Source organism: Narcine bancroftii, chromosome 7, assembly GCF_036971445.1.
Source record: "Narcine bancroftii isolate sNarBan1 chromosome 7, sNarBan1.hap1, whole genome shotgun sequence".
Lineage (NCBI taxonomy): Eukaryota > Metazoa > Chordata > Chondrichthyes > Torpediniformes > Narcinidae > Narcine > Narcine bancroftii.
In genome coordinates this window covers 148,455,945-148,473,041 of record NC_091475.1, presented here as the reverse complement: position 1 = coordinate 148,473,041, position 17,097 = coordinate 148,455,945, and the positions used below count along the sequence as shown (strand labels likewise).

At 37.6% G+C, this 17,097-nt stretch overlaps 1 protein-coding gene across 18 annotated transcripts in view; it reads right to left on the bottom strand.

The window, feature by feature from the left end:
* Window positions 1-1,117: 1,117 nt before the first annotated feature.
* khk (ketohexokinase) overlaps window positions 1,118-17,097 on the bottom strand; it is a 39,405-nt gene continuing 23,425 nt past the window's right edge. For 4 of the 18 annotated variants that reach the window (XM_069890756.1, XM_069890755.1, XM_069890757.1 and 1 more), the window contains 8 exons: window positions 14,137-14,209; window positions 13,310-13,444; window positions 7,770-7,842; window positions 6,215-6,382; window positions 4,444-4,590; window positions 3,359-3,447; window positions 2,594-2,748; window positions 1,118-1,761 (listed from right to left, as the gene is read on the bottom strand). In XM_069890756.1, the coding sequence (XP_069746857.1) occupies window positions 1,676-1,761; window positions 2,594-2,748; window positions 3,359-3,447; window positions 4,444-4,590; window positions 6,215-6,382; window positions 7,770-7,842; window positions 13,310-13,444; window positions 14,137-14,209 (926 nt within the window). In that variant the 3' untranslated portion in view covers window positions 1,118-1,675. Of the gene's footprint in view, window positions 1,762-2,593; window positions 2,749-3,358; window positions 3,448-4,443; window positions 4,591-6,214; window positions 6,383-7,769; window positions 7,843-13,309; window positions 13,445-13,576; window positions 13,724-14,136; window positions 14,272-17,097 lie in introns of those variants that run through there. The other 14 variants (XM_069890772.1, XM_069890758.1, XM_069890773.1 and 11 more) reach the window with 14 other exon arrangements.

Below are 17,097 nucleotides of genomic sequence, written 5' to 3'. Positions count from 1 at the left end.
ATTGTAGAGCCCAAGGTCCCCAACTCCTGCTTTGGCGCCTGAGATCACTGCTCCTGTCGGGTGTCCGAGTTCACCGCCGAGGTTGCTGCTCCTGCGCAGGAGCCCGAGGTCACTGCTCCTGCCCGGTAGGTTGTGGTCACCACTCCTGCCCAGGAGCTGACATGTAGCTCTGGTTCCTACACTGAGTACACTTGGGCAGTGAGGCAACTTTGATGTGGACAGCACCGCACCTAATGTTGAGAATGGAGTCGCCATCGCTGATGCTGAAGACTTGGACCCAGCTCCATTTGACATTTTCCCAGTCAGAAGCCAAGGTTTTCCTTTGCTGTTTTTTTTTTAACTTGCTTAATTTACAGATTTGTTACTTGGCGATTGGGGCATTGTAACAAAGTTTGGGTTGTTGCTGGGAGGCTCGGACACCAGTCTCCAGAACCTTCCTTGCAGAAAATTGAGGGGTTGACTTAAATGCCCGCTAAATGATAGAACCATGAAAATGAGGCTGAAAATGGGGACTCAACTTATCTGAAGTTTGACTTGTACACCGAAATATTCAGTAGTTGACTCATTTAAACATACAACACGGTAACGGGCCATTCCAGTCCATCAATCTGTGCTGCCCAAATACCCCAATTAACCCCCAAATGTTTTATAATCACTCAACAGGTTTATAACATCCATGGATGATCTGATCTTTTTCTTCCTTTCTTTCTTTCTTTGGCTTGGCTTCGCGGACAAAGATTTATGGAGGGGTATGTCCACGTCTGCTGCAGGCTCGTTAGTGACTGACAAGTCCGATGCGGGACAGGCAGGCTCGGATGCAGCGGTTGCAAGGGAAAATTGGTGGGTTGGGGTTGGGTGTTTGGTTTTTCCTCCTTTGCCTTTTGTCAGTGAGGTGGGCTCTGCGGTCTTCTTGACCTCCGCCAGTGGGCTGATATCACCTCCAACCGTGCATCTTGGCACCTCATAGTTCGGCGGGCTGCAACCTCCTTTGGATCGTCTGATACAGTATCTTTGTATGACCTGAAATTTTAATTCTGTTTCTCTTTCTTGGAATGCTGCCTGACCTATTGAGTGCATCAGTATTATGTTTTATTTTAGAATTTCAGCATCTGAAGTCTTTGATTTCCAAAGGCTAATTTATTTCATTTACTAACATGCATGCTCTTCTGCACTACAATCCACAGGAAAGAAAAAGGTGAAATTTGAACAATTTATGAAAAAAGCCCCTATGTTATACAAATACATAATTAAACGTTTAAAATTTTACATTCACTTCTCCAGTACTTAATCAGCTTCACAAGCCAAAGTTAATTAGAGTAACTACTTGCACCTTTGGGAAATACAAGTCAAGCTTTACTCAACATTGTTGCGTTACTCACTGCATGGGAATCGTTGTAAATTAGTTGGTCGCGATTGTTTGCTGAGTTGAATCAACAATTCCATTTCAGTCACATCATGACTACATCAGGAGGGTAAATTTTGAGCTAGATCTACAATAGGTCTGGCAGATTTATGTTTTTGTTAAACAATTTTAAAAATCAAAGGAAATCACCAAAACCTTTTCATATTTTTGCATATCAGATGGCTGCAGTATCAAAAATCTAAGGTCACATGTAGAATGTCCTCATTTCAATGATCTGTAGTTATTTCGTCCTCCATTATATTTTGGGGTTCTTCAGACAATTCCATCATATCCTTCAATCCCACACTTTTTCCCAGCAATTTGGCAACCGAACGTCAACGCTTCCTGAATAGACTTGCCTTTAAAAAAACATAATATAATATAGTTCATCATATTATTGTCAAACATTATGAATGAAATTTCATAGCATAAAATCAAAGACTTTGCAATCAGATGTTTTCATCCTTATATTGCAGGACAATGTTTAAACAGTGAGAACTTACATCAGGGTTTACAAAGTTTCATATGCAGTAGCTTTCCCATTGTCTCTGGGCAAATATAATGTTCAACAACACTTGAAGTCTCTTAAATTACCAGAAGGACATGAGGATCTTAGTTTGCATTCAGTGAACTGATTTCAGGAAAGCAATATTCAGAACAACCTATAATCAATTTCATTGATTCTGGGTAAGGAATAAAATATATCACCATTCCATTTCTCATCCAGTTATTTCTAATCAAAACTTTGCATGGTTGAACATCAGGATGAGAACAAAGTTCTGGCACCTCTTGCCCCAGTATGAGTAAAAGACAATCATCAGCGCAAGTAAACATTCTAAGTTAATGCCTTCAAGCAGGAGCAAGCTGAAGGGAAAATAATGTTAATTTTAAGGGATTTTCACTCTTTCTTTACTCTACTCTCATTAAAGGAAAGGTTAAGTTATTTGAATTTGTTCTCTGATTCTCAATATTTCACATTACCATTTATACTTCATTGAAGCTGAGATATGATGGAGCAACTCTCCAAACAAGGGCTCATTAGTCAAAATATGTAACATAACAATGGAACAATGCATTAATAAGTGCAAGCCAAGTGCAACTCAAATAATGTTGCACAAAGCAGTTCACATTTGGAAAAAATGTTCTTCTAGAAACTGACTTGCTTTCTTTGAAGTCCAAGCTCAGACCCACCATTAAACAGCTCAAATATTACAGCCGCATTGAAAGTATCTCCTGCTCCAAGAGTATCCACAAGCTTTTTAGGCGGAAAAGCATTTGAATGAAAGACTCCATCAGGACCCATTGCATCAGCTCCTTTCTCAGCCCAAGCACAGATTAGGTATGCACTGAAATTTAAAAAGAAAATTAAATCTGTGCACCAGAATTACAATCTTGTATTTTAAAAGAGTCCTCTAATCAAAGTTGGAATAATTGTTTTATTCAATCTCTCCTTGGAACCAGTTTGCTTTCTTTGAGGCCTTTTTTGACCGAACTACACTGATGATCTGACACCAGTTGCCTTGCTAACATTTGCAGTCTTGATCACTATATCTTAAATAAGACAAGATGGTCCAAGAAAGATTTGTGCACATAGTATGAAATTAGACAACCTCAATAAAGGGAATTGAAACTTGCTGGCACAGAGAATGATTGAGACAAATACTATAGATGCTTTCATAGGAAGTATTTTACTGAGAAGGGAAAAGCAGTTTGTCCTGATAAACTTAGATGGAGAAGGAAAGGATGAGGCTAAAATATAGTACAGGTGTACATACCAAATCAGACAGATAAGCTAAAAGTCCAAATTTGGTACTATATTCTCCGAAACAAGGCCAAAGATCCAGCATTATGATGTAGAGATTTGACACTCAAATACAATACACTGGTCTTTATATTTAAAGTCGTATTTTCAACACTGCAACGTAAATGCAATTGGATTGAGATCTCTGAACTTACCCAGGTTTTACCCGACTGTAAAGGCCTTTTACTGCTTTTGATGCTGAATTAAATCCAAAGTGTCTGGCAATATCTTTGCTGACAAAGACCTAATGGATGCACAGACAAAATTTTTAAAAAATACATTTTTGCTTGAAATCAAGTAGGATTTTCTGTATGATAGATTTTATTTGTTATAATTTTATTTTATTTTTCTATTTGAGTTGGTTTCAGTTTAATTCTGTGAAAATACATTCCACGGCTTTTTCTGTGTCTTCATATATAGTATATCCCCTCTAAGATATAAATACCACTTTAATGGATATTTTACAAACAAGGAGGATCTGGTTCTGAAAAGTTCTGGTTCATCCACTTGTGCCATTCTATGATTAGTACACCTGAAGCTTCACATCTATAGTTTGTGTCTCTCTCATTTGAATATTCTTTTAAATGGAAAAATACATTTTTAGCTGTTTTCCACATTCCTTTACACATACATTTCCAAGACCTGACTGATGCTGCAGTGGTTTTTGGAAGTTCATTTTCACCTCAGAAAATGTATTTATTCCAGGGGCACTGATTTTACAAAATAAGAGGAAGGCTTGTCAATTATATTATGTTAAAAGTAACATCATGGCAAAAGTAAGATGAGGTATTCTGGTTCCATTTTCTCTATAGTGACAAATTTGATAAGAAGTTCAAGTTGTGAAGGTTAAAGGGTTGAATCCCATGGCAGCAATTATACCTGGAATCTAAGACGACATTGCTAAATTATTAGTAGCGTCATTCAGATGAGATGCAACTTCTAGTAGCCAATGCATATTCCAGCAGTTTGGGTGGACGCTAGGATGTGGTATTGCAAGGAGATTATGAACTTATACTCTTTGAATCAACCACTACCAGCCTATCAATTGATTAAACAATTGCTTATTTTTCCACAAAACATTACAATACTTTAAATTATATAATTATTGAAGTATCTTTGATATATTGTAATTCAATATGATCTTGTACAAGTGCAAGTATTGCTAATGTTAATAAACAGGATAGTTTCATTAACCAGTAAACATAACTTTCTTCCCCAACATTTCTGGAGTATGACATACCACATCTCCGTGTCCAAAAAGTTGGTACAGTTCTTCTCTTGTTTTCTCAATCTCCACAGAGATGGTAATTCGTTGCTCAGATGGCACATTGGCATTGTATTCCTCCACTTGCTGTATCATGGCAACCTGTTCAGTGGCATTTCTGCCCTACAGATCAATGGCAATTATACAGATTCATGACATGTAGTTTTATGTATTTAAAATCAAGCACATTGGTATACAAGGATTTGAAAGGAAACACTTGATATGTTCATAAGTAAAACACAAAAGTCTGCAAATACCTTGATGGAAGTAAAAATGCAGTGCTAGAGTGTACTTTATATAGCACCCAAACAAACACATCTGCCCACATTCTTTTTATACCTTGATGAAGGGCTCAAGCCCAAAATGTTGGTTTATATCTTTATCTCTGCTATATAAGTACACTTTGACTTGCTAAGTTTCTCCAGCACTGTGTTTTCACTTGATATGTTCATTACATGTTCCCACTTTTGTTTTTTCTAGATTAACTAACTCCCTACAAAGTGACAATATTAAAAAAAAAGGATAATAGCTGGCAGATATGAACATCCTGCATTAATTAATAATAACTAACAGTTATCTTAGGAATTTGCACCTTGAGCAAATTAAGGACAATAGCACTGGGTTTGTATTTTTTTAACTTGTAATCCCAAATCCTGGATTGATATTCAGGATTTACATAAACATTAAATACATGTTTAGATCCCAACCTGGCATGTGAGGAATTTGCATTCATTTAATTAAATAAATATGGAATGTAAAAGTGCTTTAATTGGAAGATCTGATTGCCACTATGACCATGAATTGTTGGGAAACAAATCTGTTTTTCTTACTTGATCTTGCCTAGCCATTGACTTGTGACCCAAAAGAATTGTGAATTCTAAACTTCCCTCTGATGCAGCCATGCAAGCCTCTCAGTTGTGTCAACACTGCTCAAAAATTCATTGTATAAACAAAGCACGGTAAAGGCAGAACCAATCCCAACGATGCTGTAAAATCCTCCTTGTTAACACCTGAATTGTGCCTAAATTTCAGGGGTTATCCCAAAGGTTTATTTGACAACAAACTAATGTAATTATGCTGATAAAATTGTACCATTTAGCAAACATCCAACACTCTTTCCAAACATCTCCAGATATGTACTGTCCCAATTCAGGATAGATCCACCAGAGGGAGCAGCTTAGATGCATTTGAAGTGAAATGGCCATGGGACTTTGGACCTCATGGTATTGAATCAGGTAAAATATTGTACAGAGAATTAGCATGGGTACAGAGTGTACAATGGTTTAGGGACTTTAATTTCCATTATAAGAGTCTCTTGGTGGCACCATTAAGACGGAGGAAGTTCCATGCCCATGTTTTCTCGTGCTGCAGACCTGGAGTGCTTGTGGAGCAGAATGTGCATTGTTGTAATTACTATGAAGATAACCAGCTATGTAATTTCCAATTGAGCAGTTAAATGATTTCTCACTGTGAGGTTAAAACAAATTAAATGAAAGCCAATTAACAGGATTATGCCACTTTGGACAAAATTCAAAGATTCAGTGTAGATTCAATGTTCTAAAGAACAGTAAGTTCATGAGATACTTACCAATGCACAAACTACAGTCACCTGGAAAAGTTAGGCTTTTGAAAGTACAAGCTGCATAACTAAACCTTTAAATTATTTACTTGTGGAACCTAATAAAAGAACTCACACAAAAACAAATCTGGATTATACAAAATTAGGAAATAAAGCTTATTTACACACCAAAAAATCAACTGCCTCTTCACCTGTACCTTTTACCTTGTTTCCCAAATAATATCTCATTTCTTTTTCTCCATCTTCATTTGGTTGAGATTCAATAATTTTGGATTCAAAATTTAATTTTACATTGACAATATCATTCCAATGTTGCATTTGGTGATTTGAAGAAGGCTGGAGTGCAGAAAATATAACTACAAAATTAGCTTCATTTTGGAAGAAAAGTATGTCTTTTTAGATCATGAAATTTAATTCTAGTCTCTGTTGAGAATTGAAAGTTAGTTGATTGGTTAAAGAACTGTTTGCTGATTTTTAACATTTTTAAAATTAAATTTAAAATTTAGACCTGCAGCACAGATACAGGCCCTCTGGCCCACAATCCTGTGCCACCCAAATACCCCAATTAACCTACAACCTCTGTATGCTTTGAAAAGTGAGAAGAAACTGGAGCACCAGGATGAAACCCATACAGACACAGGTAGAATGTACAAACTTCTTACAGACAGCACCAGATTCAAACCCAAGGAGCCTGCACTGTAATAGCGTTGCGCTAATCGTGAGACTGAAGGTGGCGCGCTACGTCAATCATAAGCTTTTATTCGTCAATTTTTTAAAAACAATGCTCACTTGTGGAACATGTGATTTGTTGAAAGGTTTGATAATGAACAACCAAGGAAATAGATAGTGATGAAAACTAAATTTTGGAGAAAATAAATGAAAAATTGAGAAATCACATGACCTGAATGAGGAAGGAGGTACGGAATGTCAGAGTCGGGCACATAGATGATAAAACTGGGAGAGATGATATTTTGAAAAACTGGGTTGTTTTTCAAGAATGTGCAGATGAGAGAAAACAATCTAAAATTTGGGGTCGAGGTTAGGTTTTTGTAAATGGGAGACAGTATTTGTGAAGAATAGGTTTAGTGTCAAGTTTTTAAAGAATTAAATTCTTGTGAAAACAGTAGGGTGGAAAAGGTCATTGTGGAAGATTACAACTCTTTTAAATCTGCTAACTGGTACACACGTTGAACTGTGAAATCACACCACTGAAGGGGGAATAATCAGGAAAGTACTATGATTTTATGTGAATAAACAGTACAGAAACCCATAAATGTGGTTGTGCAAAAACCTGTTTAAAGTCAAAGGAATTCCTCAAATACTCTCCATTCATAATTCTGAACATCAAGATCTGTATTAGAAACTACAAGGACAATTTTGATCTGCAATGAAGTTTAGTGTGTATAAACTAAATCCAGATTTTAAAATGACATTTTGGATAACATTAAAGTGAGATCAGATTAATACAAAAATGTTCTTAAACAAAAAAAATTCAGAATTTGCCCTCTTAATACTAAAACCAGCCTTGCCTGTCTGCTCACTAATCCTTTTCTATTTCAGGGTTATCAAGAGCGATTACTTGGTAAATATGAAATAATAATAAAGGAAAGGACCACCACTTACTCCAGAGAAAACTGCAAAAATAACTTTTTCATTTCCATTGTTGCATAAGCCAGAACACCAACATTATATCAAATACTCAATTAGAGAAGTTACCACTCACCTCCCAGTGAATCCATTTGTATTGTGAAAAATCAACTTTCTTAAAATCCTCTGGGGTAACATTTGCCAAATTCCTAAATAATAATCACATTTATATCAAATTTAAATATGGGCATAAATTGCTGTGAATCTAAGATGATTAAATTTGCATTTTGGCAAATATTGCCTTCCAAATTGAAGACATAGGAAGCATTTTGAAAACTGAATTAACTGCAGGAAAACTATTTTTAACATGTAATTAAGAAAATCATGCAAATGTAAATGCATGCATTTAATTTACATGCTTAAAATTACTGAAGCGTGCAATAAGAATCTTGAAATTTCATAAAAAAGCAAATATAAAACACCCTGTTACCTTTGATTACTAAGATTCACCCTTCTAATTGCCCTTAAATCCTCTCTCTCGTCTTATTAATGTTGTCTTGTCCTACTCACTGTAAATTTCTCAGTATGGAGGCAGAACCTCAGGCTCCATCCTACACAAGTGCTGCAGTAGCAAATAGCTCCTTACATAACTCCTAAAATAGCTGAACATTTGCCCAAAGACAGATATTTTTTTAAAAAAACAGAATTCTTGTCAGTGTTCTCTTGGAAGGTAACAAAAAGCCTCAAATGTAACATTTGGACAGTCATACTATATATTAAGTCAGTTTGGCCAACGATGGATAATAAATAGCATTCTTATCAGTTTATCATAAAGGTTCGACTCCTGCTCTTTAATAAATCTCTTACATTTACAAGGTTTCATATCACAATTTTAAAAAGCACATTTTTAACTCTATTGACAATCCATCATAAAACTTCTATAGCAAATGATGTGGTCATTGCTTTCCAAATTCCTATACTTCATGAACTCACAATCATCTAATTCTCAATCTTATTTAGTATTTGAACTCATTTCAAAGTTCCCCAGTTCCAAGCTCATTAGGCCTGCTATCACTGAACAAAGACAAAGCCAAATTCAATTGGCATTAAGTCACTGGTTAAAGGTTACGTTATCAAAAAGACCTAAAAATTAATTATTAACCTTTCAAGTCATGCTAGTTTTGGCTTTTGAGCATTTGTTCTGCTCTTTAATTTTGGAAAAAAAATACCTGACAGAAAGTTCAATGGGAAGAAGTATGAAGTGACTCCAAATGCTTTCCTTCCAAACAGAAATCACATAATAAAATGCAAATGTAAGACTTTGCGTCACACTGGCACTGAATTGAAAACACATGGAAAAAGCAGTCCCATTCTTTGAGCTCATTTATCATTTTAAGAGTTCAAACATTTTTTGGGATAAATCTTTTCATGAAAGTAACAGAAGTACAATGAAGATAGGAAAAAGCAGAAATTTAATAATTGATTGTTTATTCTGTAAACAAAGCAGGCCCAATTATTTTTTTCATTATATGGGTATCATATTTTTGTTCATTCTATAAACTGCAATTTTTCATATTTTTGAATTGATTATTGAAAATCATGTACTGGATATATTTGATGTTGGTACCATGTAGAATGTAAATTTACATATGCCAAAGCAGAAATATTCCTTTTCAAGGATATTAAAAGAATAATGGACATATTCATTAAACTCTTGGTAAAGCCAATATGGAATATTCATGAGTAGTTGTTATCAGCCATTGATATCTTCATTCAATTTTGTTTTCACTAGTTAAGGTAAATACTATGGATTCACATAAATGAAATCTGGATTAAAAACAACCAGGAGAGACTTTTTTCAAACACATAATTATTGAGATGTGGACACAGAAAACAATGCCACCATTTATTGCATTTGTGGTGGGCTACTGTCTATAGGTTTTTTTTATGCCGGGCCTCCACTTTGAGGCTGGCTCCATCCACGGAGAAAAAAAATTGAACTTACCTTTTTATGGAGCAGCCCTAAAGTAGCGCTTCCCCTTCACCATGAGGTCTAACATACGTGCCGAGCAATGGCCATCTTTGTCACTCATAATCCCCCACACTGGGAATCACAGTGCGGTTCCAGCTGCATGGGGGATTATGGGTAACAAAGACAGCCATTGATTATTCTGCTGCCAGACACTCAGGTCCCAGAGACTCCAGTATTAGTTATCATTCCCATGCCTAACACCGACTGAAATGATTGGAGTTTTATCATTGCAATGTTCCCCCACAGCCTGCCCATGAATTACTCCCTATCAGTGATATCTTTTCACCTAATATCATCTTTTATAACTAAAGATTGAGCAAGTCTCTGCCTCTGCCTAATGCTTACTTTCCATTGCATGTCTCCCGTCCCTATTCTCGTTTCTCCATCTCCGTAATTCCATCTTTGGCTCTTGTTGTGCTCCTCTATCTGTCTGCATTATCCACACCTGTCTTTCCCTTCCTTTGTTTCCGGTTCAGTTTATCCATCCTTTTCTCTTGATCAGAGAACAGGCCCACAGCAAAAGGAAAGTGGGGCAATGAGGGAGGATGCAGGGAGGGGAGAGAGATAGAGAAGGGGTGTGGAGAGAATGGAATGTGAGAGGGATGTAGGGAAGAGAGATATGGGAATAGGAGAGGATGTGAGGCAGGAGGGAGAGAGAGGGGGGCCACCAAGAACCTGGGAGAAGGGAGAAAGCGAAAATGAGGCAAGGAGGTTGAAGAATGTGTGTGAGCAGCATAAAGTTCTCAATAATTTGATACAATGTGCCAGTTCATGCCCTGGTTCTTCCTACTAGATGCCCCATTCAATCTCTGCCTTCTCTCTTCATTGTCTGTACCCCCAATTCTCCCTCCCGGACCTACCTTGTCTGCCTCCTCCTCTCTCCTTAGTTTTATTTATCCAGATTCAATATTTAATTCTTCAATTTCTCCTTACACTTGTTTTTTATTTACTTGGCAAGTCTTATGTTATGTTCCAATGTGAATGTGAGAATGGAGCCTCGCCAGATCTATCCTCTCTGCGTTTGATGTTGAGTTAGGGGTATTCTTGGGTTACTGGCTATCGGTCCAAACTGAGCGGAGGCTATTGGAAAATGTATGCAATATTCAACTGGTATGTAACAGTTTCCTGAAAATGAGACCCATCTTCTACTGGGTCCTGGGGTGCAGGCTTACAGCATCATCATGATGTTATCAGCCCGCCTCTAGCCAGTTGCTTGCAGCGGCAGTACTTTTATGAAGCAAGGTGCAGTACTCCGCTCCACCAGTGACACTAGGTTGAAGAGGGATCAGAGTCGGCACCTTGGAGCCACTCACGGAGCATTTATGAAGTTAAGTTGTGTGACACAAGGCGGTGAATCTCCTCCTTTACAGTCACATTTTTGTTACTCTATAAAAGGGCCTAGTGAAGTAACGTTATCCTGCAAACTATTTGTTCACACGTGGCTAATAAAACCAGCACACCTATCAATGCACACCACTCTCCACAATGCTCTATGTCAGTTAAACGTCATGCAGAGTGGGTGACCGTGTTGCTGGGCATGTGCACTCTGTCAAAAAGTCCAAGTTAGAATTACCAGTTGACATTAATTTTAATTCCCACAAAAATATATCATCAGCTTCATCCATTGTCAGGGTAAATTAAATGTAAACTTGAGAATAGCCTTAAATCCAGAGGCATGAGCACTGAACTTTCCATTGTTCGGTAACCCCCCCCACCCATACAGGGTCAGAATTTCTGTGTCTCCTTTACCTTCTCAAGTTTTCACTTTTCTGTTTCCCCTCTTTATTGTATCCTCTCCTATTTATCTCTCCACTGCTCCCATCTTCAGTCCTGTATTCTTTTACTTCCCCCTTCCCCTTATCGTGCCTGTTATCTCTCCTTCCCTCTTTAGTCTCAATAAATGCCCTGACCTAAAATATTGACTGTGTGTTTCTCTCAGTGGATGCTACTTGATCCATTGAGTTCCTTCATCACCTCATTCTTTGAGCCCATTTTCACCCACCATTTATTTCTGTGTAATCCCAGCAGTGGTAGGAATAGGTGGTTGTCACAGAATTATAGTCATTAACTTTTTTTTTCATCTTTGAAACATATAAAGAACATGAAATGCAACATGTCATTTGAAAATTAATTTTCTGCATTCACACTTGGACATCCTCCCCGCTGATCTTGGAGCAGTCAGTGATGAATATGGTGATAAGTTTCCACAGGACATTGCGACTATGTAAAAGGAGTATCAGTGCAACAGCAATCCATAAAAGCTGGCTGATGTTTGTTAGTCACTGACAAGAGATGCATCAGATGCTGAGTACAAATGAAAATCAGCAGTAAAATATTTTATGTCAATTGAACGAATGCAATTAAACATGCTACTATAACTGTCTGCTACAAAGAAACACACACACACAGTGTGGCAGGTTTAAGCTCACTTTATTAGGGCTGAAAAGGCAGCTTTTATACTGTTCAAGTTCCCGCCATTTTGCTGATTGACTGAGTCAATGTATGACTCATTTTCAGGATGAGTCTCATTTTCAGGAAACTGTTACATACCAGTTGAATATTGCATACATTTTCCAATAGCCTCCGCTTAGTTTGGACCGATAGCCAGTAACCCAAGAATACCCCTAACTCAACATCAAACGCAGAGAAGATAGATCTGGCGAGGCTCCATGCTCACATTCACATTGGAACATAATGTTCAAGACTTGCCAAGTGAATAAAAAACAAGTTTAAGGAGAAATTGAAGAATTAAATATTGAATCTGGATAAATAAAGCTAAGGAGAGAGGAGGAGGCAGACAAGGTAGGTCCGGGGAGGGGGGGGGGGGGGGAGAATTAGGGGTACAGACAATGAAGAGAAAAGGCAGAGATTGAATGGGGCAGGTAAAATCTAGTAGGAAGAACCAGGACATGAACTGGCACATTGTATCAAATTATTGAGAACTTTATACTGCTCACACACATTCTTCAACCTCCTTGCCTCGTTTTCCCTTTCTCCCTTCTGCCAGGTTCTTGGTGGCCCCCTCTCTCTCCCTCCTGTCTCACGTCCTCTCCTATTCCCATATCTCTCTTCCCTACATCCCTCTCTCTCCCTCCCTCCCTCTCACATTCCATTCTCTCCACACTCCTTCTCAATCATATGAATAATAGCGGGTGGGAACATCCATGCATATGAAAGCCCTTCTTCCCCAGCCTGTTTCTGCTGAGTTAGCTGGGTAGCTTGACCAATGCCATTTTAGGGCTGTTGATCTGATGCTGCCCTAGCTTCTACCCCCGATCGCTTTAGCGATCTCTGTCTGCATCTGCTGTAGCGCGATGTGCTGGCCCGACCTCCGCAATTGCGGGCTGCCACACTAAATTAAAGTTAATTTAATGTTTCTCCACTCCCTACATGATACAGCAAATCTGAAATTATCTTTGTATTCAGATTGAAGTTGTCTATCATAACCCCAATTTCTTTTCAGAAAGCAAATCTTTTGAAAAAAAAGTTGAACAGTGTAATTTATCCAGTACTAATTCTTACTCACTCAGCCAAAGCAATATTGTTTACTATTTATAATATTAAAAGGCCATTGAAAAGAGTATTTCTGCATCGCCACATTTTAAAATATATGTAATAAAAATTGAAGTGACATTAAATCTTACATGTCAGAGAGCATGACTGTTCGTGAGCCATTAGTAATGTTCACAAGGCAGCAAGCACAAGGTGTAACTCCAAGATGCTGCCACACAATATTGGATATATTAACACCTCGGGTTTGAAAATCATCTGTTATGAAGCTTTACCACGTGAAATGGCAAAGACATGGAAAACAAAGATAGGGAAAATTTGGTGTTAATGGAGGTTCACAAACTAAAAGTTTAAGTACAGGAAAACTGGTCTGTTTGGTTAGACGCAAGAAATCACCTTACCTGCAAAGAAATTTTCACATTGATAGTGTTGATGGAAGTCAAATGTAATATCATAGGCTTTTGCTGCCAGAATTAGCTGCTGGTAGCTCGAATAACTTTTAATTCATTTCAATAAATTTACCTTAACTTTGAGGAAAAAATCTACAACTGAAAAATATTTTTTCAACAACAATTTGAATTTTGATGGTCCCTTTAAGTAATAATTATCGTAATTAAAATGCTACAACATTAAGTCAGATATGGGGTTTTTATAACGTATCTTAGGTTAAAGCCTTCAATATTAATAATATAGACAAGAGAACTTTGAATCTAACCTCTTAATTTTCAATTGGTGGAAATCTAACCTAATCCTTTCTAGTGAACAATTTGAAAAATCTAAAAACTTGACATGTTCTGACTTGTACTCTTTACATCCTTGCCAGAGAACTCAGACAGGAATCTTGCAAAGTATAACTTTATTCTGCTAAATATATAAGAATCTGTTACGAGCCTATTAGGAGTTGAGCTTTTCCTTCATTTGTTTCCAGGTCTGAGTTCCTTTCTCAGGAAGACGCACCAACCTGTTTGTATGAAGAATGGTACGTGAACCTTTCTTTATATTGCTGATGACAATGGAGGCTGGGAAGGATGATTCTGCATGAACAATCAGATTAGTCACATCAATCCCATATCGTCTGAGGTCATCGTAAATAAAACTGTGAGATATTTAGAGGATAGATTTTAGAAAATAAATAATGGGAATAAAGTCAACACTGACATGGTGAGTATTAATTCAAAAGGACTGATCTGAAGATGAACAGATTAATTTTCAAACTGCACAACATTAATGTGCTTAAGTATATCATTTACTGGTTGCTCTATTCAACACAATTTATTATAATATGAACATAATCCACTGGAAGTACTGATAAGAAAATTATACTTCATAAATTTCAAAACCAAATTATTTCATCGATGCAAATATTTTATCAGTTGTAAATATATGTTGTTAATGCACATTACACCCTTAAAATACTGAATTGGAAATTTACATCATTCAATGAATTTAATTCTCATGCTGGCTGTACCTCAGGATAAAAATAAGAAGAAATGCGTGGATTAATCAAGGATAGTCAGTACAAATTTATGAACAGCAAATTGTGTTTCATAAATTAAAGCAATATTTTAAGTAACAAATGCAGTAAAGAGTAGAATATTTCTGAGCTTTTAGAATGTTCTTGAAAAGATGTGTAAAGGGCTTGTCTGAAGAGTTGAGTTATATGTATCAAGGACACGTAAATGTAGGAATAACAAATTGGCCGACAACTTCTGAATGGGTACAGCTTATAATGTGGAAGTATAGGTGCAGAGGTTTGGAAGTGATGTGACTCTGAGATCAATATTGAGCCTACATTTGTTGCCATAGAAGAATACTTTAGATTTGAAAATACATTTTACTATCCGAGGTCGAAGAGGTTCGGCAGGAGTAAATGCATTTTAATGTACTAAAAGCGATACCCACATTGTAGGAGAGAAAAAGTAAAAAAAGCTCGAGTTATAAATGAACTGAAAGGAGTCAAACATGTGAGACTTGAAATTGGATTATTCCAAATATATTTTGGCATTCAATGCTGGCAACAATTTGGCATATCTCTCCAAAAAAATTGTGAAATGGTGAAAGATTGCTTGAAGCAGCATGAAAATTACTTACTTGCAAAATGAACCATTAAAGATATGCAAGCAAAACCTTGTCCAAATGAAGGCAACTGCTGATACTTGGTTGCACAGTATTTGCAAAAAGTTAGCAGGCCTTGGAGATATTCTCTCCAAGACAGCCAGCCATCAGAAACATCCAGTTATGACTGCTGTAATGGGAAAAGGCACTACAAGGGAATGAAAGAACACTTCCATTGTCAGAAACTCTCGCTCATGAAATCTATATGAGGAACAAGGTCTTTTGTGCTAGATTGAGTGGTGAGGTGCAGGGAGGAGAAGACATGTCTGGGCCATCATTAGAAGGGACTGGCAAGAATGGTTTCCCTTCATTATGATCTCACAAGGTACATCAAGGTGATCAATGCACCATAAAAGACTGCTCACTTTTGCAGATTTACTTAGAGAGTCACACACTGACACATTCCCTCAAACTGTTTCTCCATTCACATGCAACACCTATCCCACCTTTATCTGTATCAGCCGCCATCCTCTCACTGGTGAAAGTTTGTTGCCTTCATCCTGACACAGAGTTCAAGCTTCAAAAAAACTTGCTTAACGGCTCCGAACATCTCCATTCAAGTTAAAAAGAGAGGAATAGGAGGCTGGCCATCTGGTGAGGTGGAGGTCCTTTTTGAGTTCAGCAGCTCACCAGGCTGAAAGAGACTGCCCCTTTATAGGCAGACAGGCTTCAGAGGCCTCAACCACTTGTTGAGTGAAAGCTAAGAGATAATTTCCAAGAATGTTCTCATTAATAATGTTTCATTGAGTTAATAAAGTCTTTATTCATTTGTTTTGCAATGGACACCATCATCACCATTTGCGCTGCTGCAAAAACACAAAGGTGCTTGAGCACAGCTTCCACAAAGAAATGACCCCAAGAAGAGTAACATTGTATAAAGCAGAAAAAATACTTAATTGTGCAGAAATAAATCACACAGGTGTTACAGTTGCTTGCTTGGTTACGCACCCTGTTATCCTTCACCTAGAAATTATGCATACCATGCGAACATTTTGGAGTTAAGCTGTGATTGTAGTTAGATAAGAATGATGCTCCCATGAAACATTACAGTCTCATTGCAGCAGATAGTAAGATTGTGAAATAATTGGACTCAAGTTATAATTGCATTTTTTCCCCAATTATTGTAGATGATGCCCCACTGCAAAAAAAAAATGCTTGCTCTCTTGTGGTTATTTTATTTTACTACTCTTATCAGACAGGCGCTCAAAAAGTTTTTAAAAAAGGAGGAAGGAAGGTAAAATAATATTTTGAGGCTTTTTGATATATCTTGCTTCCACCTTTTCTGATTTTCCCTTGAAGAAGGGCTCAAGCCCGAAATGTTGGTGATATATCTTTGTCTCCCATAGATGCTGAATAGACCAGCAGAGTTCCTGCAGCATTTTGGTGTGCCTATTACCATCCCCGCATATGCAGCTGTCTTGGGTAAACTTATACCTCTCATTTTTCGGCTCGGTCCTGACTGGTGCAAACAATCTCACTCATCATGGAACATCGTTGTCGCAGGGCTTCGACCTCCTCCTCTAGTTGCTCTCTCTTATGCTGAGATTCTACTTCTCGCTGAACTGATTCTGCTTCACGCTGAACAGAGTGGCGTAAGGCTGTGGCCAGCAGGCAAAAACCATCCGTCGGCATCCCCTTTTTAACAGGAAATTTACTTTCTCGAAGGAGAGTGGCAACCCGCTCTCCCAGAGGCGCACTTGATGGATCTAACTTCTCATCCCAACTGAGGGGTGGTCCCAACAAAGACAGGGTATTGGCAAACATGCCAAACCCATCATCTTTGGAAGTCCATCCCGGAATCAAGAAC